The following is a 26,032-nucleotide window of genomic DNA, read 5'->3' as shown; positions in this document are numbered from 1 at the left end:
TAGAAAAAAAGATCCTCCACATGCAACACAATGGAGGTAGTAATACTAACGGGGTGATCCCTGCCTTTAGCAACTCATCTTGATACCTCAACACAGGACTCTTCAACTTTCTTGGTTTAACATTTTATAGTGAATATCAGGTCACTAATCTTGAGGGTTAAAAGACATCAGCAGATGCAGGCACAAGGACACACTGATAACATTTTCCTATGGGAGAGGGACAGATAGCAAATGCCATACAAAACTCCAGACTTCTTTTTAACTCTTAACATTGGAAAGTTTTCAGACACTAGAGCAATAGTTCTATTACACACTAGAGGCCTCTCAAGGGCATTCAGTCCACTGCCACTAATAGCACTTTACTGATTAGTAACTCCACACATGCAGGTTCATGTCCACACAAAAGCCTTCCAAATCTGGGAGATGTCCTTGCTGTATTGACCTGTTTCAAAACATGGTTGGGTTTGTTCTGTTTACAATCATAATCATACTTAATTCCAGCCCTCTAGAAGTAAACGCTTATCACAGAATGCTTCAGTAGCTCTAGGTTTTCACATCATGAAGGGTTTATAAAGCCACAACTGATATTACAATTGATGTCCTCATTGGATCTTCTCATAGTTATTCCAGTTAAACACAGAAAAGATAAAGTGGAGTATATACCAAAAACACTATTACAGGCAGGAACTTAGGGCTTACTAGAGACATGTTGAAACTAAATCCTCACACACAAGGGCTTTGAACTTTCAGAGGAAGGTCTCGCCTTGTTCCAAAGTTTGCATCACAGCTTAATTCTATGATCTTTATTTAATGTATTTAGGGATCAGCATGCAAATGGCTTTAACAATGGCTTTCTTTGAACAAACATAGCTTAGCATGACAGAACTGAATGAAATAATGGATTGATACATCTTTTTTCCTTTCTATAATATACCTATCATGTGTCTTCTTGGCTAACTTTAAATGAAATGTCAACATCTGCTGTCCCTGTGTTAGTGCAACCAAATTAACCTGCGTAGAGCCCAGATCTACTCAGATCTCCTTTAAAAATGCCACTAAGCAAAAGCCTGGGAAAACAGATGAGTGATACAGATAATCCTTTTGGTAAATACAGCCACCTGCTTGGAAGTTTGCAGTTAAAGCCCACAGCATTGTTAAGAACAGCAGAGTGAATGCAATACACCAAATTACTGGAATATAATATTGGTAACCAGATACAAGACAAAAATGTAAAGGGATTAAGAACACAGTCAGTGAACAGAACTGCAGTAAAAGACTCAAAACTTGGAACTATTTAGTGAATGAGTTAATGGAGCAAAGTTTTCCCTTGATATAAAATGAAACTTGAAACCTATTCTTAAAGGACCCAGAATAAAGGTTTTGAAATCCAGGAAGTACAAACTTCTGTGGACACCACATCTTCCTTTCTGACCAGAACTCTGGAACAGTCATTGAAATAGAGAATAGTGTAAGACATGGTTGTAGTAACGCCAGCTGCTCAAAAGCTCTCAAACGCAGCTAAGAAGCTGTATTATACGCTAGTAAGCTTATAATAAGTTATTAAATTAAGGTGGTCTAATTGAAAAGAAAATGTAATTAAGACAAGTCCTACTATAAGCTACATATATATTTTTTAATCAAAATGTCCACTTTGTTTAGAAATCATTTAAGATTATATCTCAACTCAAATTTCACACTTTCCATCCTGAGAAAATATTTTTGTGACTGCGCTGTTGAATGCTAACTTCAGTAATGCTTGACATTTGCAACAGCAAGAGCACAGAAGTCGCATAACAGCTGGGGCCTACCTACACCCTCAAAATCTTGCACAGGCAGTGTCTGATAAAATGATTAATTGTCAGGAAATACAACAAAGACATTTTAAAATCTGTATTACATGGAAAAAAAAAGAGACAGCTTTTATACATGGCCAGATAGCAAATAAGAATGAGTCAAAATGCAGTTTACTGTCACCTGAAACACTTTCTGAATTCATTCTAAACTGGGAAAATCTTATTAACATAGAAATTTTCTTCCATATTGTAGAAGCTGAAATATTTAAAGTCTGCAAAATGTGGATACTTCTCATCTTGCCTTCAATATGACATTTTATTTCAAAATTTGCTTATGCTTTAAAGTATTTTAAAATATTTTAAAACACTCAAAAATAGAACAAAGACGTGACAGATCAGGGAAATATTTTGCTGGAAGAGAAAAAAATTAGTTGCTCATGAAAGAAACTTTTTTGCCACATAGAGTATATATAGATGTATATCCTATGTAACAGAAGGTGGCAGAAGCTAGCGTTTACTATACTGCATGACATTCTCTACAAGAATGGTCTTTATAAAATGCCACAACTAGTTTTGACAAAATACTATAGATGAGATAAACAGAGGAATCAGAGAGAAAGAAGTGGATTTTAGATTTTACCACTTTTAAGACTTTCTCCCAGTTTTCTGACAAGAAAGGCAGAATTATTCCCTGGATTTAATTCTACAGGGAAGTAATCCCCACACAGAATGACAGGAGCTCATGACAGGAGCTCTAGCAAACTGATAAACTTACACCTTTGAACTAAGAAAAAAATCAAACACAGAAGAAATAGATGGAGAAATGTTCTCTCTGCCATACCTCAAAAGTCCAAACAGATTTGGGTAAACTTATCTTTTAAATAAATGAAAAAGAAAGAAAGACACACATTGAAAATGCAGGAATACGTAGGTTAGAAGTTAGGTTAAATGACTAAAGAGGACCTGTTTCCCTGGGGAATGATGAGAATATTTTGAGCTCTTTGACACTGGAGGTGCTGCCAGAATATGGATTTAGGGAAACAATGGACAATTGACAGAGCTCTCCAAAGATAAATTCGGCATAAATGAGATCAGATGCTTAACTCCCATCATTCCCACTGACATGGGCTGGGTTAAACATGTCTTAATCTATCCATTAAATGTGCAGTTGAGAAAAAATTTCCTCTGAGGGCATATCAGCAGAGATCTTGAAAGGCAAAAGAGGTCAAACAGTGAGGAAGCTCAGCTTTCCTGTTCCTGCTAATAGCCAAGGAGGGATACCCCTCCTTCCACACAGGTGGAGCAAGACTTTCCATCCATTTTAATCTGTGTTATCCTCTAGGTAGAATGTAGGAAGTTTTTGCTTCCCTGAAGTGGGTAAGGATCATATTTGAGATTATCTCTCACAGACAGTTTCCTGTGCATTTGGTAGCCTGCGAGTCATTGCACAACACAGATTACCACAGTTTCTAAGAACTTTTCTTAAGCCTTCTTTCAAGATAAGCAAACATTCTGTGTCCCTTTTGCAGAAATATTTATTGTCATACAGGGAGACTGTGGCAGAGTCATGAATTGGACATATACACACTGAGCCTCTTGCCACTTCTCTTACACCAAGGTCTCACTTCCAGAGGTTTTGTCTGGACAAAGCTGCCCTACATGCTTATGTGTATTCTGGCCAGTTTGTGTTCTTCAAAAGCTCATTCTTATATCTAAATGTCTCACCATCACAGCAAATAAAAGGAATCGCATCTTACCCCAATAACAGTGCCATTCAAAGGACAACCATTCAGGGGTACTGAAAGAAAAGATAATAGTCTATTTAACATTACCATTATCATGACATTATCAGGATTTATTAAACCACAGATATGCTTTTTTGACTTATTAGCATTCCAATCAACATTTATATCCTTTCACTGTAAAAAAGGCATAACTGAACCCTCTTACATTATATCTTGAAAGGTAACAACTTGTAATTCTTTTGAATTCCACCTCCAATTATGTCTTGCTGAGTTTTTTGTTAAGAAGTACATGGCACAATATAAGTTTTCCCCTCCAATTCAAGCCTCGCACTCTCAGAAGATGCACTTAGGTTTTCTGCAAGTTACAGTGCATATTTCCCCTTCTCCTCCCACTGCTAGATACTCCCACTGCTAGATCCTCACCCTGTGGTTGCATGTATACTAGTCAACTAAATATAACTGGGCATCTTCCCAGACTGAGGCCAATTAGCCAAATCTTCTGATTTGGACTTTTGACCAAAGTCTGTGCTAAGAAATGGCCACAGTCACATGCTCAGAGACACAGAAAAGACAACATGGCTGCAAATTCCATGTTCATAGCAAGCACTTCCTACGACAAAAGCATCTCAAGACCTCTTCAAAATGCTAAAAAGTGCAGGCTGGAGCTGTAGAAACATAGCCTGGTATGTCTCTCTGAAGCACTGCAAAATAGCTTCAACTGCAATTTGTTCAAGAAGAGACAGTAAATGTCAGCTGGAAAGAGAAAGTAATAGCAGCAGGTGCTATTGTACTCAATGTCTAAATTATACAGGAGATTTTCAAAGCAGTAGTATACTTGCAAAATACGCACTTTGGAAATTGTTGTTGAGAAACAAGATATCAACATGTGAGATGAGCGATTCCATTTGTCATACACAAAAACTTACCACATCTGCAGGAAGGACAGCAATCTATTACTTGGTCACAGCGTAGTTCAGTTCCCTCTGGACAGTCAGGCACATCCATTTGAGAGCAAGAAATATTCTTTTGCTGCACAAAAACCTCATTGTTCACCCGGACACATTCGTTGACAATGCAATGGTTGAAGGGGGATCGCCACTCTGTGCCAACCTGATGGGAAATCGTAGAACTAATTATAGATAGTGGTATTTGCGCCACTTCATAGAGGGAAGACCACCACAGGTTGTTTGCAAGCATGCTGGTTTGCAAAGAGCACATTTACTGTGTCAAGAACAGTCACTCAACAGTTCTCCACAAAGCCTCACTGCAACAATCAGTTTATAGAACAGTCTGCTGCTTAGTTTGTAAAGCATAGGAGTTACAGGAGTATCCTTAAGGTTAAAAATAAAGAGGCAGGTGAAATAAAATGTGAAGAAGAAACAGCACTCCTAGCTAGATTTAAATCTACATTTGTTACCCAGTAGCTGGCTGCACCTCTTTGCTGGTCTTCTTTCTGCTGGAACCTGCTGCAAGTCAGTTCTAGTCAGCCCAAAGGAGGCTTTGGCAATAGGCTCTACACCAGAAAATATTTGCAAATGTAGAAGAGACTGAAACCTGTTGATTGTTCTACTGATTATAATTGCCCATGGGTCAGACAACGTGGGAACTTCAAGCACTATTATGGGAAGAGACATCACTACAGGCCAGAAAGAAGATACTGAGACAGTTCAGCACTGGGAAGACCTGATCACTGCTTTGCAGCTGTATGCCTCCACCGTTAACATTCTGAATACACTTCAAGAACACTGAAAGTGAAAATCAGATCCCAAAGCCCAGTAAAATCAAATGGTTTTGTTCAGAAAGTTAGGGAATATTTTCATGTGTTCATACTTCTCATGTTATACACTTCATTGTTAATGACAGAAGAGTTGAAAGAGGACACAGCAAGAGAGAGGTAGCAGAGTATCAGTATTTATTACTCTGTCAGTACAACACAAATCAGTAAGACACATTGGGACATTCAAATGGGCTTTCTGAAGACTTGTTTTACACAGCTGAAAAGGATACTAATCCACGTTAAGAAATTCCCTTGGAAAAATCAGGGAAGAGGCAGGCTGCAAAATGATCCATTAACATTTTTTAAGAGTGCATCAAACTGCCTTTGTAAAAGAAGCAATTAAAAAAACAATATTAATATGCGAACGTGAGAGGTAGCTGAAAATGCAGATGCTTTATAAAGAACAACACTTAGGGAAGAAAAGATGGGGAGAAGGTCTGTTATTTTAAAAATATTTAACTAACTGCTCCTGCCTTTCTTGAATCCAAAACTCTGCATAGGATTAAGCAATTCAATGTTACTGGCAGAGGCTTGCCAAGGATGGTTGGGTTAGGGATAGAACAAAGTGAATAACTTGAAGGAATTAAAAGTGTAGGCAAAACCAGAAAAAAATATCCAGGTAGCTTTCCAGGGCAGCAGGGTATCTGCAGCACATTTTAAATGGCCATTGTATGCACTCACGTCCCATTGGGTCTCTGAATCCTAAGGGAAGAGGCATATGGCTGAAAATAAGCAGCTATTTTGAGCAGAAAACAAGCATGACCTGGACCACTGTGGGCTGATCTGACATGCAGCAATCATCTTCAGCAACCAGAGAATAATTCATGTTTCTACCCTCATTTACTTTCTGACATTTCCGTGTGTGCCAAATAGGATATCCCATTTACATAGGACTGTGAAATTCAAGTAATCCACTACCCCATCTGCCTGCTATCCATGGAGGAATATTATGTAACTGAGATAATTTAAACATGTAGCCTTTGGCCAGAGAAGCATCACATCCTACTAACATTCTTTTGAGCTACCTTTTATGAAATTATTAATTTTAAACAAATATATTGCTTCCTTAGAGAACAAAAAGGGTGAGGAGGGTTTGCTTGTTAGAACCAAACAAGTTACACACCCTACAAGAGACTAGTTTTCAGTGCTGCTTGATGTATAGAAAAAAACAGCTCTTATCTTCTTCAACCTCCTGTGGAACACAAATTAATCCCCTTGCACTTCTGGTAGAAGAGGAAGTGTCCATGCCACTGACACCTCACCTCATGAAAGCGAGGATTTGCATCACCCCGAGACCAGAATATCTGCTCCTCACAGGCAGTCTTCTGGCATCTCCCACAACATTCCCCTTCTTGGATGACGTACTTGTAACCCTGTAGGAGAAAATGAAAGGACTGACTGATCCAGGAATAAGAGACAGATTAGTTGATTAATCCCAAAAGAAAACACTGGGATGTTGAATATTAGCAACTTTTTGCAGAAAGGGGAGTTTGAAAATAGAACTGTAAAGCCACACACTGTTATTTACAAAGCAAAAAAGTGGTCCACCCACCTCAGCATCCTGTTAAATGACATTACCTGTCAGAAAAAATAAATTAAAATGCACACAATATTAACAGCAGAAATTCTTATCTCACTAGTTCCTGCTAAATAAGACATATTCATTTCAACTGCATGGACTAATTCTAGTCACTATCCTTCCTTATGTCATGCCAATCAATTAATGAACTTTGTGAGGATATCAGCATCTCTAGTGTAGTATGGACCACCCCTTCTTGGAGTACAGAAAATGTTGACACTGCCTAGCACTTAAAAAAAGAAAAAAAATGAAATCACACAAAACATCTTTCTTTTCCTAGGTTCTGTTCAAATATGTAATAGCACAAGGATTTTGTAGAATTACACGATATTTTAGGTTGGGAGGGACCATAACGATCACATGGTTTCAACCCCCCTGCCACAGGCGGGGACACCTTCCACTAGACCAGGTTGCTCCAAGGCCCCATCCAACCTGGCCTTGAACACCCAGGGATGAGGCAGTCACAGCTTCTCTGGGCAACCTGTGCCAGTGCCTCACCACCCTCACAGTGAAGAGCTTCCTAATGTCTAATCTAAATCTACCCTCTTTTGCCACAAGACAGAAAAGAACAATGACATAAAAAAGGCAGAAGCGGAAAGGGAAAAAGTAACCCAGGTGAGGACTTAATTCTCTGTTTGAAAATCTCTAGAACATTAAGGTATCACTTCCTACTTTCCATAATAAGTTATGCTTTAAAATGAAAGCAGGATGTTTGAAATTACCTTTCAACAAGACTCTCATACTTTTCGAATGTGATCCTGCACATCTGATATTCAAACAACAGTCTTACTCTTACATTAGTTTCTTTGACCTCCTTAACATGCACCATTAAGCCATTTACTACCATGTTTTGCATGTTATTTCAAAGAAAAATATCCCTTTGTAATATTGGAGATTAAAGTCATAGTTTCTGTAGTCAGCATCTATTACAACCATCATTCACTATGCTTTTGCACATAGGGTCCAAATATTCTTTATTTTAATGTAATTAATCAAGACACTTGAAAACCTAACCTAATTAATTTACACACACTCAGCCAAACGGCTTTGTCTCAAAGACTTATCCCAGAAAATTATGCTTCATTCTACTCATAATCATCTAATGCTTTAAGTTATCCACTACTTTAAACCACACTCTTTTATATCACTTAAAAAGCACCTAACTCCAAGAACACTGACAGAAATTAAGCAAAGTCCTCCCCTCGCTAGTATACTAGTGATTTTAAGATGTTTAGAAGGGTGTTAGCTATTTTACGATCACGATGCTCTGAAGGGATGTAGCCTGGTGTACTCTCAAGAGAAATAATAAGCTCCAGGAGGGAGACACCACTCCTCCTTGTGGCACATGCCATGATTGCAGCAACTGTCTGCCCGATTTCTCAAAACTTTGGTAACAGAAAGATGGTAGGGGATAAAAAAGTGAGGGGACTATGACGTGTAATGAAGTAAACCCACATATGGTTTGCAAGCAAAATTTCTGTATTTTCCGTTAACCTCCTCAGAGAAATGTAGGATTTTTTTTATTTAAATGAAACATTCACTTTTTTTCTATGATATTTCTTTACATATCTGTAGCTCTGCCTTAATGATACTTTTTTTGAATAACGAATTATTGATAAAGTTATGGCTATGAGCCAAAACACAGCCAGATATTTAGATCTAATATTTCATAACAATTTGCATACTAGGAACAAATATCTTCTAAAAATGGGATTCTCTTGCAACGACTGAAAGCTCTCACATCATGGTTCTCACTGCACTGGGCATCCTCAAGCTTTCTCATTAAACCCTATGCTTGCAGAAAGATCACTATTTTGCTTTGTCAGGGAGAGTTTTAATGGACTGGGTTTTTCCTCTGGTCCTAAGGAATGATGCAGTGTTTAAGACACTATTAGAAGTGTCTTAAATAGAAAATATTATACAAAAAAAAAGATTATATTTTGCTCACACCTTCTCAAGTTCACATACACATATATATAAATATGCTGTCTAGCCTTGTTCTGATACAGAAGCTATAAGTTCAATGGTAGTGAAATATAGTTGTATTAATTCATTAAAAACCTAGGCACAATTAGCTTAATAGAGTCCAGAAAAGAGAATTGCTTTTCAGATATTGGTCTGGTTAACTGAAACATTCACAGTCAAACTTCAATACAGGGTTAACTGTTTTAAGATAAATATTAGTCAATATTCAAATGAGAATTTAAAATAAATCAGACAATGCAGGGTTTCTTCAACAATGTTAACTCTGCGACCGAGTTAATGTTGCTGCACACACATGCTCTATGCCCGAGGTCAGTCTTTGACTCCCAGGCACACTATACATAATGTCTTTCCAAAAGCTGAAAGAACACCTCTAACTTCTCATATCTGTATATACAAAGTTTGCTAATGAAAAGCTTTCTCCCAGAAGTAACAGTTGGACTTGATCTTAAAGGTCTCCTCCAACCTAGTTAATTTTATGAAAGGCAACAAGAAATAAGAGGTATTGTGTGCTGATTTTTCTTAACCTCTCTTCTGCCATCTGCTTTTTCTGTAGACTCAAACTATTTTCAGAGTGACTCATCCAAGCTAACTTCATGAAGCAAGGACGTGGTAATGCTCAAGGATTTGGGCTACAAGGTACTAGATACCGGAGGAAAATGCAACTCTAGAGCATAACATTTAATTTTACAGTGATTTTTTATTTCCTTAATTGCCACCTTATGTTAAGGTAAGGAATGTTAGGGATGTAAAATGGAAGTTTAAAGGAAGTATAAAAACAATTTTGAGCTTTTATTTGCACAAATCATGTTATAGTCAAAGCCTTCTAATCTATGACACTGGGAAGTGCTACTGACTTTTAACCAATTCCTTTGGCCCTTCTAGAATTCTTCTATTAACTTTTTTACCAAGTATCTGTCTCCTCCTGCTTGACCAGCTACATTGATATAACAAAGCAGCTCATACTTCCTTTGTGGGCTTCCAAAAGTAGACCACATAATTTTACAGCATGTAGCAGATGTCTGAGCATAATAAAGGCCACAGTATGTGGTCTTATTACTGCTATAATAGGCAGAGCTGAGCAACAGACAGATCTGAAATATTCTCTTCAGAAAGTGAACTTCAACTAGAACAGTTGTTTGAAATTGAACTTCAGGTATTATGAGTGCTTATTGTGCAAGTGGTGTAAATGATAGACATTTCAGGATGCAGTTCTCCTTTTATTGAAATACAAACTAAACTTGTCCACAATTTCCTTGGCAGAAAGATATGATCCTAAAACAATAACCCTAAAATGAAGCCAGTAATGATTAGGCCCTCTTAGACTTTGTTCCCAAGATAATTTGTTGCTACAACACTTATTTTCTATTTTTCTCTGGTTTCTGGAAACACACAGGTTTAAAAGTAATCATTTCAGATCCCCACCAGAGCTCTGCTGGCTAACGCACTGATTTAAATGTTACTCACCCGAGAGCAGAACGTGTTGCATGTCTTGTCGTGACACTCCATCATCTGAAGTCCTGTAACATCATCCCTCATACTAGTGCAAAAGCATTCTCTGCAACCATCTTCCCAGGTTGTCCCAACAGGGTAGACTATGTTGTTGTGCACACACACCTATAGAATGCAACGATTATCACATGAAAAAGCACACTGCTGTTTGTAAGGGCATACTGTTGGCTCCAAAAGGCTGCTTTTTAAGATGCGAAACCCTCCATAAATTTTATGGAGTATTTTGAACCCAGTAGAAATGCCACAGGTCTTAAAATCGTGGCCCCTCTGCTGGGGAAAGGAAAATAAGCGCAACCAAAGCTGCTGTTTTATAAAGAATTGCAGAATTTTATCTGCAATTAGTTTCTGAGTCAGGGCCTGACTCAGTTTCCCTAGAAGTATAATACGACACAATATTTAGAGATAATAAACAGTGAGGCTTATAGAAGGAGCCATGCACTTCAAACTTTTTGCAGCTAAATCAGCTGATCTGAAAAGATCCTGCCTTGAGCTACAAGCTTTCATTCTCTTGTATCCTCAGACCAACACAGCTACCACAAAAGTAGTGCCTTGTCTTATATTGCTTTTTCTATTAGTAATTTTTACAGCATGCTATTAGAGATGAACATTTATTTTTATAGATAGAGCAAGTCACAGAGACATAAAATGACTTCTGCAAGGTCATGAACTACTTAGCAACAGAAAATAAAGGCTTGATCTCCTGAGCTGAAAGACAGCATAACCCTGTGTTAAGCTTTTAGGGAAAGCTGCTTCAATGAAAAGGTTACATTGCCCTGCATCCTCTCCTCTAAGCAATCTTATCTTAAAGGTTAATATAACAACTTAATAAAAGGTTGTCAGAATAAGTAAAAGTATATCCTGGTGAATCTTTAACAAAATCAGATATTAATTTGGCAAACATTTTAAAGTGGCAATATAGTTCATATAAGATACAATGCTTCTTAGGCAGAGGCAAAAGTAATCAATGAGCACAAGGAGTTTAGGTCTAAGGTGTCCCAAACATTTCAGTGAAGTTAGTATAGGACCGAAAGAATGTACTGTTAGTATGTACTGTTAGAATGTACAGTGAAGTTAGTATAGGACTGAAAGAATGTAACTGTACTGATCAAAAAGCACGTACCTTTGTTAGCTAGAAAGAAATTAAAAATTGAAAAGTTACCTCTAAAATTCCTAATGTTTCAATGATCTTGAAATTTCAAATGGTTTTGGCATGTATGTGTGTGTATATATGCATATATGTATAAATATAAAAACTTATTTATCTTCAAGTCACAACAAATTAATGGGTTGGTTATGTCAGAATAAATGACTATAATAAAACAAGCACCACTGTAATGCAAAGTGTATTTCCCTCAGACACAGGTAAATTAAAAATACTCTGGCATAATTATCCAGTAGTTTCATTGGGGTTGTTAATACCTAGCTACCCACTTATTTTTGTGTTGTCACTCCATGTAGAAAAGATACTCTCATCTGTGGAAGCGAGAACTCATTCCCCTTACCCTGCCTGGAACACAGGTGGTAGATATGCAGCCGCAGTCATTGGTAAGAGATCTTGACAGATATCCCAGAGGGCAGCTCACTGTTGAGTTCATACAGCTGCAGGTACACTCATATTTATCACAGCACTCGGTCTTCTTAACAGTCAGCTCTCGATGAGGTGGGCAGGGAGGTCTTTGAACTAAGCTGCATGCTTCTCTGTTACACGCTAGGAGAAAACACATAGGTACCATGTCAAGCACGCAGCATTTCAAAGTGCCGCGAGTGAACAAGACAGCTCTCTGGCAGCAAGGCACTAGTTGCTACTGCAAGCTGTTATAAATCTACTTAAAGGCTAAGTGGTAATGCAAATATAAAAGACCCAGGTCAAAGACTGTGCTGCAGGTTCAAGGTAAAGTTCCTACTCTGCCAAAAACTTCTTGAGTCATATACAATCAAAAACATTTATAAAATAAGCATAAGGGTCAGAACATACAAGTCCAAGAGTAAAATGTTTCTGTTTTCCTTAATTCAAAAGCATACTCAGAAAGTGTCAACAATACCCTTCTTCCAAGTCTGTGAAATAATTGGTGTCTTTTGGCTCCAAAATTAAGCCTTTCAGAGGAAAAAAAACAATGTCTAAAGGAAATCGTCAGGGCTGCTCAAATGCAATGTTCCAGTGTCACTCCCTGCTAAAAAACATAAATATCTTACCACATGTATAATTTGGTCTGCATTCTCCAGGGTTGGTCAGAGCAAGCTGCAGGCCAAACTCACAGACAGGGGCAGGAGGCAAATCACAGGAAACCAGATCACAGACTAAGAAGAGAAATTGAGAGAGTGTTTAAGACCACGCCTCACCAGTTAGCCCTCAAGAAAAGACATCCCCATTAAACTTTTTTTCCCTACCCTCAATTGCTATACTAAAATATAAAGTAAGAAGAGTTCAGCAGATCAGAGCTTGTTTTCAAAATAGCTTAGGGAACAGTTCAAGCTTGGGTTATGAGGATTAAGGTTCTAATGTTATATTTAATGTGCAAATACAGACCATTCAAAAATAGATACTTGAAAAATGACCATGCTAACATCATTTAGAGAAAAACAAATTGCTCCAGTCCCTTCCTCATCTCTTACAGAAAGAGGGACAAGTCAAGTGAGATAAGGACTCATATCCCCAGGAGTTGTTTTTCCATGCAGATGATTGTACAGTCATTCAGCGGTTTCAAAAATAGAGCATTGCATTAAACAAGAAAAGGGAATGTATACCTCTGAAGGATCTGGTAAAAGTATGGATCCAGAAGATTCCAATACTTATAAGAACTTACCACACTCATACTCAGGGCAGCACTGGCTGGAGTCCCTGCGCAGACGAGGGACTTCACAGGGACCACACTGAACAGCTGGAGTAGGAAGAAAACATCCATAAAACAAATTTGGATAAGAACTAGAAAACTAGGCAACAGAAACATCAATGCAAGTCCAATCATACTTAGAGATAAATGAATTTACGTTTGGCAGTAGGACAAGGCAGGACCGTGCAGTTTACTTTCTTGTTATCGAGACATGTGCAGATCTTGCAAGGCTCATTAGCAGGAATCCATGTTTCCATAAGCTGCAAAAAAAAAACAAAAAAAAAAAGGAAACACCAAACAGATTGTTAGAAAGAAACCAAATATTCCATTCACTGGTATGTTGGGCATGGGAGTGGGTGAGGGTGAGCAACATTTATTTGAAAACCAGAAGACTATACAGGATTGGTTGGTTGCTCTGTCAACAGTAAGAAACTAAGGAGACACATAATTCTGAAATGACTGTAGTGTACCAGCTTAGCAAAAGATGTAAAGAATGCATGAATGGGATGAGGAATTACTATTGTTTTAAACATGAAAAATATCCAGATGATATAAATGCAGTTGCAGGCTATTGCAAGTAACAGCAGACTCGCACAACTACATACCATGATTGGATGTTCAGTGGTAATATGGGAAACAATATTTTAGGAAATATACAGAAGTGGTCGCTTTCCCAAATTAGTAGTACTTAAACACAGAGAAATAAACAGAGCATATTTTAAACTAAGAATATGTGGGGTGTCATCACTTGATTTGCCATTGGCCTGAGTACTGGAAAAGCACTAGAACAACCCCAAATCTGAAACTGTCCCTGTGGTGGCTACCTGGAGCTAATAAGCACATACAGAAACTGCCAATAAGGTGGATCATTATTTAACCACTACTCCTCATGACAGAGGAGGAAATCATTAATGTTAGAGATGTAATTACCTATAAAAACCTATTCACATTTAACACCCACATGTATAGGAAGAGTAAAAAGGTCCACAATGGGACAATAGCATTAATTTGCACAGTCAGTCTAGGTTCTGGGTGAGAACATACAGAAGAGGTTAAGACAAAGACAAAGGTAAAAAGGTGTCATCCAGAAAACTTTGGAGAGCAGTTTAAAAACAACAGTTTGCTGAGATCTTCATTAATAAGAAGAAAGGAATGAAATATCTAAGCATACTGACATCACAGGAGTCTGAAAAGACAGTTTACTTTCAAAGGTTAACAGCATGACAAGGATAAGACACCAGGCATGCTAGAACAATCCAACTGGAGATTTAACAAAGCTAAGGAATCAAACCACATAGGGTTGGTTAATCTTTAGGAAATCTATTTAGTCAAAGAAGGCTTGCATCAATGTACTGCTAGTAAAGAACATCATTTCAGAGCTAGGAAAAACAACTTGGAGCCCTCTGCCAGAGTATTCAATGGCCTCAGGGTTAAAAAGCCCTACGAAGGCAGATGATCGAGAATGCCTACATTTGCAGGTGGTGGTGAGAAGGGTGTGGACATTTCAAGACCCAGAGAAAAAGAATCACAACATTCACTCTAACATTTTCATCAGCCATGATTTTCACACAGGGTTTCTTCAGCATAGGTAGGAGCTTCTTTCTAACACCAGAAGAAATGACGAGAGAGAGCATGATGTTAGTAGAACTGTATACGAGCATTGGTACTGAGAATCCCATAAACCCAAGCATGATCTGGGGGGAGGGGGATGGGGGTAGAAAGGAACAGAGGAATGAACACCAGGTGGAAAGAAGGGGGTTAAGAACATCATAACCCACCACCAGTTGCACTGCCTGTTGTATTGCTCACGTAGCTAATCCTGCGATGGTGGAGATGCAAAATGTCTGTGTGATCCAATCCTCCCCTGCCCTCCACCTCCCCATCCACACAGCAGCTGCATCTAAGCCTTGCCACTGGGGTACAGATGAGAAGTCGTCAGTTAAAACCCTATTAAGGGGCATGTGACAACTCATGAATTTCAGAACCTCTGCAGAAACAAGTAGATACCACTGCAGATGTCATTCCCAAGATGTGCACTGAGACTTTCTTCATGAGAGCTTGAAACAATTATTTAAATGGAAAATGCACTGCATTGCACGAGAATACAGGGATTTGAGGCACTCAGATCCTAGGCTTTAATCTGCATTTGCAGTAATGATTTCATACAGAATCATAATACAATAACTAGAGTTCTAAGGGTCACCAAGAGTTGCACACAATTGATCTGTGTTTAAGGCAGTGATTATAACATTAAAAGCTATTTTTCCTTCCAGAGAAATAATAAAGGGTTTTTTCCCCTATTCCTTTTATTACAAAAATTACTGAGGGTTTTTTTTCAATTCTTCCATTTTACCAACTCTATAATCATTACACAAATCCAAGGATGCAGTATTTAAAAAAAAAGATCCAAAACAGAACATAAATTAAAAATCATGACCATATATACGGAGATACTGCAACCTTAACATAAAAACTAACACAAGCTATGTGTACTCTATCCCTCAGAAAACTCTAACCTTTTGTTTTGAAAAACATCACTGTGATAACGCAGTTGTGGGACGAAAGAACACACTTTCCCTGTGTCTTTTCTCTCACGGCCAAAATCAGTAGGGTACCTAGTCTCAGGAGGGGGACGAATGCTATTAGGCTCCTGTGTTCTGGTACAGCAGAAACCTCAAAACTGCATTTGGTGGATGCTTTTCCTGTGCTTTTGATGGTAGCTGCATGCAGCAGAAAGGCACAAACCATAGCAAAGCGAGACCGCTGTACCCCAATGGGGCTGTCCTGTGTGAGGGCAGGCAGCACCAACACACATGTGACCCCCGGTGGAGCCCTGCCATCAGTGAGACTCTTCCATCTGCAAAGCCTGCAACACTTCACAGAATCACAGAATGGGCTGGGTTGGAAGGGACTTTCAAAGGTTATCTAGTACACTCGCTTCACTAAGTCAAGTGCATCTCTTGCTGGCACCCTACCGCCTAAAGACAGGTCTTTGCTCTGTTAGGTTTGATACTTTAGTCATTACATTAATCAATGCAAACAGTACTTAAAAGAGATGTTTCAGCCACAAATAGTCTTTGCTTCCTTTCAGTTTAACTGTAAATGTTTGTAACACATTTCTTGCTGAACGAAATGTGAGTAAATATGTCTGTGTAAAATGAAGCTGTTCAGAGCTCATACATTCATTTATACTTTTTTAAATCCATCTTTTTACTTTATCCACAGAGACTTCTGTTATTTACAGAAGATCTGTGTTGCAAAACCAATTATGCCTTTGACAAAAGGTTTGGTGAGTATGATAAGTCCATCCAAAAATCTTGTTGAGAATCTGAAGCCCATAAAATATTGAAATTAAAGTCCCTTCTTAAAATCCCATAACAGAACCTGCAGATTTAGGAGGACAGGCTGACTTATGTGAAAACTCCCAGAGTTGAGAAGCTGGGGGTGAAGAGGAACAACCCCTATTACTTGGAACAGGAGTCACTGGGAGGAGTTTGCACACCCGCTGTGCGATGCTGAAAGGGAAATCAAGTGATACTTTCACTGCAGTCTAGCTCCCAGAACCTGTAGCTCTTCCCAATCCCATTCTGGCAGGGAAAGGTCTGATTTAGCTGAGGAAAGCGGATTTTCAGTAAAACTAAAATAATTAATTTCATAAAAGGAATAATTCTCATCTGAAAAAAAAAGGAGGTAGACTAATAAACTTGACATAAGGTCATCTCAGTCTCACTGGTCCCCACCAACCATTGGAAATATTTCAGCAAGCTTAGCAAAGACAACACGTTTGAAGTAAGAGTTCCAGATTTACGATTAAATTGTCATTGCTGGTAAAAGCCTACTGAATGAAGGTGCTTATCTTGGTAAATGTCGACTTATACCATCCCTCCTGTCTTCCCTCTAGACCTCCCTTCACACAAATTTGTCATGCATTTCCAGGTCTGTGCACTCCCAGCTGTGAATTTTATATCCACCCCAGCCAATTTCACACTAGGGGAGCTACATGGGGCTGACAGCCGACCAGTTATGGGGAACTAGCTAGAAAGTGAAGTATCCAAAGGGAAAATAGTTGAGTTATAAGACAGATTCTCTTCCAAAAGTAGCACCCCAACTGCTCACAAAGGTAAGCTGCTAAGTATATAGTTACCTGATGGTGCGTGCCATCTTCACTGACGCATTGTGTGCAGACCTCTTCATTAACACAGCTGTCATTAAAAATCACCTGTCCGTCTGGACAGAAGCAGCCTTCTGTGGGATAATCCTTGCAGACACTGAGATTGGTACTGTTCTCACAGTGCTTTATGCAGGCGCTGTGGCAGTGATCATATGTCAAATATGTGGGACATTTCATTGCTGAGGAAGAGAGAAAAAATCTCTTTAGACAGAGAGGTTTAAAATGCAGATAAATGTTTCCACTTGCACTTTCTTTAGAATTCTGTTCATCTTTTCAAAAGCCATCATCAGATAAATACGTTTTGTCTTTGCAGCCACTAACATATCTGAAAATATGTTCTCAAAACTAACAAAATCCACAGTGGGAAGTGATTGAAGCCACATTTTCAGACCACATGAATCAGCAAAGTATGACCTACCCTAACAATGATAAAATGGCTTACATGAGCTGAACATTTTACCTAAATTTTTCAACACTGGGCAAGTGACATAAGAATTTAGAACCACCTCTACATATATTAGAGAAGCATTGGTAACTGTCTGTAATTAGGAGAAAGCCAGGACAGAATAAAAGGTTGAATAAACAGGGTTTTCGACAACTTGGTAGGAGGCAGTGTTCCCAAGCAATTGAAGAAAGCTAGCAGAACAGAACATTTTGGTACTTTAAAACTGAACCTGATGGATTTCTGCATCTTAATTGTCTTATTAACAGAATTAACTGAATCAAGGAAAGTTGCATTCTCCCCTAAGCCAACATACAACATTTTACTGAAGGGTTCACGACACTGAACATATTTTTTGCTAAAAGCAAACACAAAACTACGGCTACAGCTATTCAAGAAACCTATGGACACAGCTTCCACATAGCATACTCCCTTAGGTCTACTTTATTTTTTTCTACAGATTCAATTAGAAAAAGTGTTTCTTATTTCCCAGTTTGTGACTGTTGTGAGGTTTATAAACCTTTTTTTTCCAGTCCCTTGACAAAAAACACTGAAAGAAAATTAATGAAAGAAGACCTGAGCTCCCAACCAAACAAGATTCATCAGCTGAACTGTCTACACACACCCTTCTTGGCAACCAAAGGAAACAGAAATGTCTTTAACGTTAACCCTTTTCTGTTTCAAGCCACACTAAGTCCAATTATTTCCAGTGTGCTGGAGTCTGTGGTTGTATTTGTGGATAATCATCATAGTTCAGCAAGGCAAAGGAACTTGAAAAGCCACAGGAACTTGATGGGGAGTCCAATCCCACCATGAAATGCTTTGGTTAGATTCTGAAAACACAGAAAGATCTATCTGAATAAAACAGGATAAATCACCTGTTTATAAACCTGTACTAGCAGCTACCTAGACTATACTACGTTTTCCAGAAAAAAAGTAATTTCCAGAAAGAGTTCTGCAAACAAGGGGCCTAGAGTTTGTACTAGTGCTTATTGCCTGTGATGGTCTCTCGTCAGCTCTAATGAATGTGTGAAAATACATCCACAGCACTTAAGGTAGTGTGTCATTTACTTTTTTATTCCAGTGTTAGTAAATATACTCAGCACACTGGTTTCCATCTTCCTTACCTAACACTAGCCTAAAGCAAATCTGGTAAGTCTTCTCTACACAAAATTAGATTATTTTACAGTGTAATGTTGATGTCCATCAGCATAGAACCTGGGGAGCTCTAAAGCAGAATGAGTACCAATGCTAAAGCCTCAAGTGTACTTCATATAATGTATCTCCTTCTTCTTCCTCCCCTTAGGCTGACATTAAGGAACCAGGTATGTGAAAAATGCAATGAGGAACCAAAATGCAATGAAGAGCAATCCATGGACACCAGATACACTCCATCAATGCCCAGGAAATCATCCTAACCATCCCTTCATCCCGCTGGCACAATGACAATCAGGTGACTATAGAAAGCCACCTCAGACACATTACTGCCCTTCTAGTCCAGAGATTTGGCCAAGTACTACATGATTTACAGGTAACACTGCTTTTTGTCTGAAAATTTCAGCCAGAGGTATGGAATGTGATGAGGCATGAAGGACCCCCAACAGTCAGCCTTAGAAACAAGTATTTTAGCAAACCACCCTCCTGGCTGTCTATTCCAGTGCTCACCTCAAATGTCTGTTGTTTCTGAACAAAAAGGAAAAGACCGCAGGTCTTGAAAAGGGTAAAATAAGGCTCAAGCAGATAAGACAAGACAGAGCATCCTTGGTTAAAGTACTAAATGAATATTTAGGGGAGGGGTTGTTTTTCAAACCTGTGATACATGGAGAAAGACACATGCCCTTTCAGGCAGCAATTCCACTCCTTAGCAGTAGGATAGTTTAGCACAAATTTAGCAGCTAGCTAGCTATCTCCTGAGGTCACATACTGCTGGCTTGCATTTTGCCTCATTGTACTGTCATGTACAGCCTAAAGGACAGCTAAAACCCCAGTGCGGATGAAGCTGGAGTGAATAACGCACCAGGGCCAATAGCTCATCAGCTGCCAGCCAACCTCCCTGCATTGCTCAAGCACACTTTCTTACATCTCCCTTAACAGTCTTCTTTACTCAAATGAACATGTTTAGAAAGGTTTTCCCAATGTTCTTGGGAATGATGGCAAGGCCACAATAAACCAACTTATATAAGTGCTGCCATCAAATGGAGCAGTCCCCTCTCTTCCTTAATCTTCTCACCTCAGTTGCTCTTTCCTGCTGCCACTTTTTTCCCTTTTATAGCTACTTTTCACAGCTTGCCAAGCAGCATGCAGGGCTAGTGTCAGCACAGCAAAAGGAGTGGGAATGCACGGCTGGAGGTGGAAGAGGAACAGAAAAACTGCCCCAGATCAGCTGAAGTCAGTTGTAAAGCTACCCCCATACTGCTGATCTCCAAGTCATGGTTTAAATCCGTCAGCTGTTATGGTCCTCACCAGCAAGCCTTGCTTACACAGCAAATGAACAGCAGCAGATAATCTCAGTGTAGCTCCACTACACAAATCCTTCATTAGCAGAATTGGCTTAAAGGTTTCTTGTATCCCATTGCTGCTCCTTTCTCCTCCTGACCCTCATTCTTGCTTCTCTGCCAGATGTCATTGCTCCTTAGCTAAGTAGGCACAGCCTTTTATCCATCTGCTTTCTAACCTGGGACTGCAAAAAAAACCAGTGAAAGACAAAATCCCACCAATGACCAGAATGACTCGTGAAAAATGTTTTCAAGTGAAATGTTTTTCCAGGAATCCCTGCAGCTGCTGAATGTCACCAGCATCCACCTCTAAGAACCACAGCTTTACTGAGCAGTACCAACTAGCAGTTTGTTTTATACACCATACAAGTATCAACTACCAATCTAAATTTCATTCATCTGGAAGCTAGTATTGGTAAGTACCTAGAGGGCATGTCCACATTGTATTTAAATGAGGTTAAATTGCTGCTGAGAAGCACTCATGGAAACATCAGCATATGAAGATTAACAACTGCCACTGCTGCTGCTGTCATTTACCTTCTGAGCAAAATTTGCTGACTGATGCTGTTACTTGAGTTACACAGTTCAAAGCTGACTTTGTCATCTTTATGGGGGCTGCTATTTTTTTTGTAACTGCAGAATGAATATATCATAAGTCACTATATAAACAATCCTATTTCCTGGTGAATAAAGCTTCCCCTTCACACAAAGCTGAATCAGGACATGTGTCAATCCTAGTAACACAGTGATGTGTTAGAAATCGCTATGATCTTCACATTAAGATAAAAACCATACTGTCATTGAAGTGGAAACCCTATTCAGCAGGCATTCATTGTAAGGGTGAGCCTGCTCAAGAGGTGAATATTCTATGCCGCAGAGTCACAGTTACATGGCTATCAGTGGAAGCTACAAGCTACTATGACTTAGGTCTACTAAGTGTGGGGTCAGGGGGGAGAAGAAGAAGGCAAGTGAAATAAATAATCTTACTCACAATGCATTCCCACCTTGAAGTAAAGTTTTCCATCCATTGACACAAAGCTGGAGTCTACAAGATTCCACTCAACACATCCCCCATTCCAAAAAGCAGAAGGAAAACTCAGGCAGTGGAAGTGAATGAGCACAGAATGGACAGCAGGCGCTGCCTTTGTCAGACATTACAGTGGATATTCACCCATCCAGGCAGAGCAGTCACGAAGGACTTCTACTGTTTGAAATGTCCCAGTAAGGCATGTTAAAACCCCAAATCAAACTCCACAAAAATGACAGAGATTCACTGGAGTGGGGAGAGTGATGCAAGGTATTCAAGAATGGTGACATTGCTATTAAATATGTAGTGGTACAGTGATTAAGCTACATTGTCTATTTAGACATTAATGTAACCTGTATAATGTCCTGTAATTGGTAATTTCATTTTGGTAGTTGCACACATGCACCTACTTGAAGAAAGAATATGATGATATTGTTAGGCCATTAACAACTGTTTTATGCAACTCATGTTAAAATGGGCAACTCTTTGTCTGTCCTTGTACACGCTGTGTAACAAGATGGGAATTTGAAAACTGCAGATAGTTATTAAGGTGTCATTCAGCCTTGGACATTGCAATTTGCAAAGTCTAACTAAAACACTAAAAAAAAAAAACAGACTAAAACAGCACTAAAACAGACTGTGTTGTTCAAGATTAAGTCTGTAAAAGTAACATGTTATTCAATAACTTGTCTAACCATATATATAAGACAGTAACTGGAAGCTCAGGCCAAATTCACATTGACATTCCCAACTTCCTATCCCATCATCCCCTCTGTTCGAGTTTAAAACATGAACAAACCCAAAATATGTACTGAGCTTTTATGCTGTCATGCCTTTAGGAGGCTAGTTCTCCACTACCTGGGCAGCAAGAGGGAAAAGAAAGCAAGGTAACAAGAACTGATTAAACTGGAGATACAAGAGACGTGAAAAAAAAAATGGGATCTCAAGAAACTATATGAGGCACTAGCTGGGAAAGAAAATACCTACATACATACATGCAAACACCTTAGATACTTGACTAAACCAGAAACATTGAATGAATATCTGAATGTCTGTATCCATCACTGCAGACAGGCTAACAGGAGAAAATGTGAAACAAGCCACCTCAAGAGTTACTTATATTTACTTAACTATATTTTACATTTTTGGCACATCTTTAGGTGTGACTCATATTAGGACTGTCAGGAGGAAAAAAAGCAGTAAAAAAAAAAAAAGAAAAAAAAAAGAAAGGGTAGAACTTCTTATGTCTATAAGAATTTAAGGAGGTAGGTATACATAGTGACAAACATCTGAATTTAGCAGTAGCATGCTTGTCCTGCTTCTATCGGGCTCAGGGCAATTTGCAAAACTCGCATCCTGCTATACTGCTTTCTCACAGCACAAACTCTTCACCTCCAAAATACAAGCAAAACACAGCCAGAAGGAGAACCGGATTTGCAAAGCAAATTACAGCTGGTTTGATCAGTGTAGTTGGCATGTGCTGGCAAGAAACAACACCAAAGAGAATGGCTGGTTCCCTTTTCACTGTAGTAGAAACTTAAAGTCATACTGGCTCTTCCATCACAATCTAAAGGTTTAGTCTTCAGTTGGAATGTGGGGAATTTGTGAAACTATTAAAGAGAAAAGTCTTTTTCTGCATTTTCTGCCATTATCTGCAGCTACGACACTGACAGGCTGGGAAGCAGTTCCACTAGTCCAAATTCTGAGTTTCCCTGTCTGCCTTGTACAGATCCTCCAGTGTCTGTATCAAAGCAATGGTATCTACAGTTAAAACTGTCTGGCAGATTCAGAGCAGATTCTCAGTCCAAATGTGGCCCCATGATTGGCTGCAGTTACATATTGTCACATAGAAATGTTTATCTGTGCACAGCTTTCACAGTATTTTTATTTCATAGGTTATCCCTTTATCCTTGCATAACTACCTTGCATTTTTCTAGTTAGCAGTTTCCCAAGAAATACTTTTTTCCATAACATGCAACTTAGTAAATGACAAACCACTTATCAGACCTGCAATATGACTTGTATGGGAAACTTGATCTGGAACTTCTGCCTATTACACAGCAAGATGGTCACTGTCACCACCACCATCAAGTAAGACAGTTTCTAGATCAGTTTTAAGGTAGAGTAAGCCTCTTACGACAAATGTCAGGTGTTCTCCAGTTTATGCAGACCCCATTTTCCATGCAGATGTGAACATAAGAAGTTATCATTTCGCAGGCTTCATCCTCATAGCAGCTGGTCTCTACACAGGCCTCATAGAACATGTTGGGGGAGATTAACCTATGGCACTCTGCAAACCGATCAGAGAGCAGAAGGTGGCAGTGGCTCACTGCATGCTCAGAGCATCTCTCTTCTCTCCGGATTTCACAGATCTTTCCTGGTTCTTCCACTGTCCAGTCTTGGATAAATACGTTGCTGTCAGAAGTGACAGAGCCATCACGTAATGTGAAGTCATTGACATGATTCTGGTCACACACCCCTAGGAGGGTGAGTAAAAGGAAAAGAAAATCTCTGAATACAGTCAGCAATAAAATAAACCTAGAGAAAACAGGACAGGTTAGGGCCACTCAGTGAATGCCAAGGAGAAGAGGAATGAACGAAGCTCTTCACAGCTATTACCAGTAGAGGCATAAAAACCCTGGGTCTTGTTTCCCATTTGCTTATTACAGGAGGTACAGGCTATGCCACAGAGGTATAAACTATACAACAGATTGTACCATTAAGAATACCATAGAATTAATTCTCCCAGATAGCAGTACCCCTCACAAACCTTTTATCTTCACTGCAAGCATAAGTCGTGTCTGCCACATAAATGTATATGTAAGAGCCTAACGTTAAACCCATACAAAACAAAAACAACAACAACAAAAAAAAATCATCCTTGAGAAGATAGCACGAAGTAAACATGGAAGACGACTAGCATGTTATTTCTAAAGTACTACTGGGAGTCAATGAGCTTTGATGGCCACAGTAGAAAAACCTACATAGATCAGCAATGTGCTAACAATTGAGGATCGGTTCAAACAGAGTTCACAGGTTCAGAGCCACATGAATTACAACATAAATAGCAGTTGAACCCCAAGTAGGAAGCTGTTAAAATTACTTACCACAAAGCCCTTGTGTTCCTGAAGAAAAGCTCTTTGAATTAAGTTTAAGAATAAATTCATTATTTCTTGGAGTAAATGTGAGATTATGTCCAAGATGTACAAACTTGATTTCATGCATTATTGATCCATAAACAGTGACTTCAAACAAGCTGCTAGAATAGGGGATATGAACCCTTTCACCATTAACAGTCACCTGTTTTCAAGAAGGAAAGATCATCACTTAAGTTCTAGGAAGCAGTTAAAAATTAGCCCAGTCTTACAGCTGAAAAACATTTTGGCTTCATAAGTATTTAAAGACCCAACTGATTCTGGATGTAAGAATTCATTTTGCAAACTGAAATTTTCTATTGAGTCTAAAAATGTACAAAACTAATTGACCTTCATCCTGGGTATTATATGAACAACTCTTTCAACATTTTCCTATACAAGTGCATTCCTTTAGCATCATGTAGTTACAAACTAGTATCTAATGACGTGATTATCAATGAACCTCAGTTAAAGTCAAGGATGTCCATCACCATGCAGAAGTGGGTGTGTGTGTTTTGGTCCATCCTATTTTGCCACATAAGTCAGAAGACACCACCTTTGCAGGCTAGCCAACTCTTATATGCCTGAGAAACCCAGAGATTGAAAAATGTGCCGTATTGAATTTGAATACTTCTCTGCCTATAAAACAAAAGTAATGCACACTAAACTGGCTTTTCTTCTAATGCTGAGGTCCACCTGCATGCAAGGTAATAACCAACCTCCTAGCTCTTAATTAGCCAGTGATGCACAGATTTGTGAAGAATACGCTGCTCTCTCATACACCACATGATGATATTGTGCAAAAGATCTCTGCCAAAAGAGAAGAATCAGAGTAGAGCATGGAGTGCAGCATGTCCTGTCTATAATCCCTGCCTTTGAACAGAAGTGTCAGGGAGATGTTGCCAAATCCCATGTTTTTGATACTGTCACACCAGAACAACAGGGAGAACAAAAGGAGAAACGTGTCTGGCTTGTTATGTGAACATAGATTGTATTCATGAAATGAAAATGAGGCCTTTGCTCAGAAGCCTAAGTGTAGGCTGCAAGGGGAACAGAGACTGGATAAAGGGAACAAATTTGCCCTTGTAACCTGAATTCTATAGCATGAGCAGACAATGCACAGATCACTTCATTGTATTCAGCTTACTGCCATGTCACTGAAGAGCTGAACAGATACACCACGATATTTCACTTCAATGGAGTCCATACAGTTCATCTTCGGTGTTGCTCTACATGGTCCTTCATGGAGGAGAACTTCAACATCATGTTGCATGTCTCGAAACAAGGTATAGGAGCAATTGCCAGTCAGCTTAAAATTCAGCCCATCAAACGTGACAATATGTCGAGAGGAACTTCCTATACAGAAACCTGTAAATCAATGAGGGAAGAAAAATCCATAGGCATCTGCTTTTGTTCAAATACTATTTCTTCACAATTATTATGAGGATGTGGAACCAATTGATGTTGTTACCAGTATATTCAGGATTGAAAAACTTATTACAGATGCACTTTTTATGGATACGTATTACCAAGTATCTTTTAA

The 26,032-nt window shown here is 38.9% G+C and overlaps 1 protein-coding gene across 2 annotated transcripts in view; it reads right to left on the bottom strand.

The window, feature by feature from the left end:
- VWF (von Willebrand factor) overlaps positions 1 to 26,032 on the bottom strand; it is a 129,745-nt gene that overhangs the window by 13,041 nt on the left and 90,672 nt on the right. Inside the window, exons 35-46 of one of the 2 annotated variants that reach the window (XM_061476446.1) lie at positions 25,637 to 25,857; positions 24,463 to 24,655; positions 23,493 to 23,834; positions 17,365 to 17,570; positions 13,378 to 13,480; positions 13,194 to 13,268; positions 12,583 to 12,687; positions 11,892 to 12,097; positions 10,345 to 10,494; positions 6,578 to 6,688; positions 4,465 to 4,648; positions 3,551 to 3,591 (exon numbers count right to left, since the gene is read on the bottom strand). In XM_061476446.1, coding sequence (XP_061332430.1) covers positions 3,551 to 3,591; positions 4,465 to 4,648; positions 6,578 to 6,688; positions 10,345 to 10,494; positions 11,892 to 12,097; positions 12,583 to 12,687; positions 13,194 to 13,268; positions 13,378 to 13,480; positions 17,365 to 17,570; positions 23,493 to 23,834; positions 24,463 to 24,655; positions 25,637 to 25,857 — 1,937 coding nt within the window. Of the gene's footprint in view, positions 1 to 3,550; positions 3,592 to 4,464; positions 4,649 to 6,577; positions 6,689 to 10,344; positions 10,495 to 11,891; positions 12,098 to 12,582; positions 12,688 to 13,193; positions 13,269 to 13,357; positions 13,481 to 17,364; positions 17,571 to 23,492; positions 23,835 to 24,462; positions 24,656 to 25,636; positions 25,858 to 26,032 lie in introns of those variants that run through there. The other variant, XR_009747415.1, reaches the window with a different exon arrangement.

Source organism: Pezoporus flaviventris, unplaced genomic scaffold, assembly GCF_033815535.1.
Source record: "Pezoporus flaviventris isolate CSIRO_AGI_PZ_B2104156 unplaced genomic scaffold, CSIRO_AGI_Pfla_v1 ptg000096l, whole genome shotgun sequence".
Taxonomy (NCBI): domain Eukaryota; kingdom Metazoa; phylum Chordata; class Aves; order Psittaciformes; family Psittacidae; genus Pezoporus; species Pezoporus flaviventris.
This window is presented reverse-complemented; position numbering and strand designations above follow the sequence as displayed.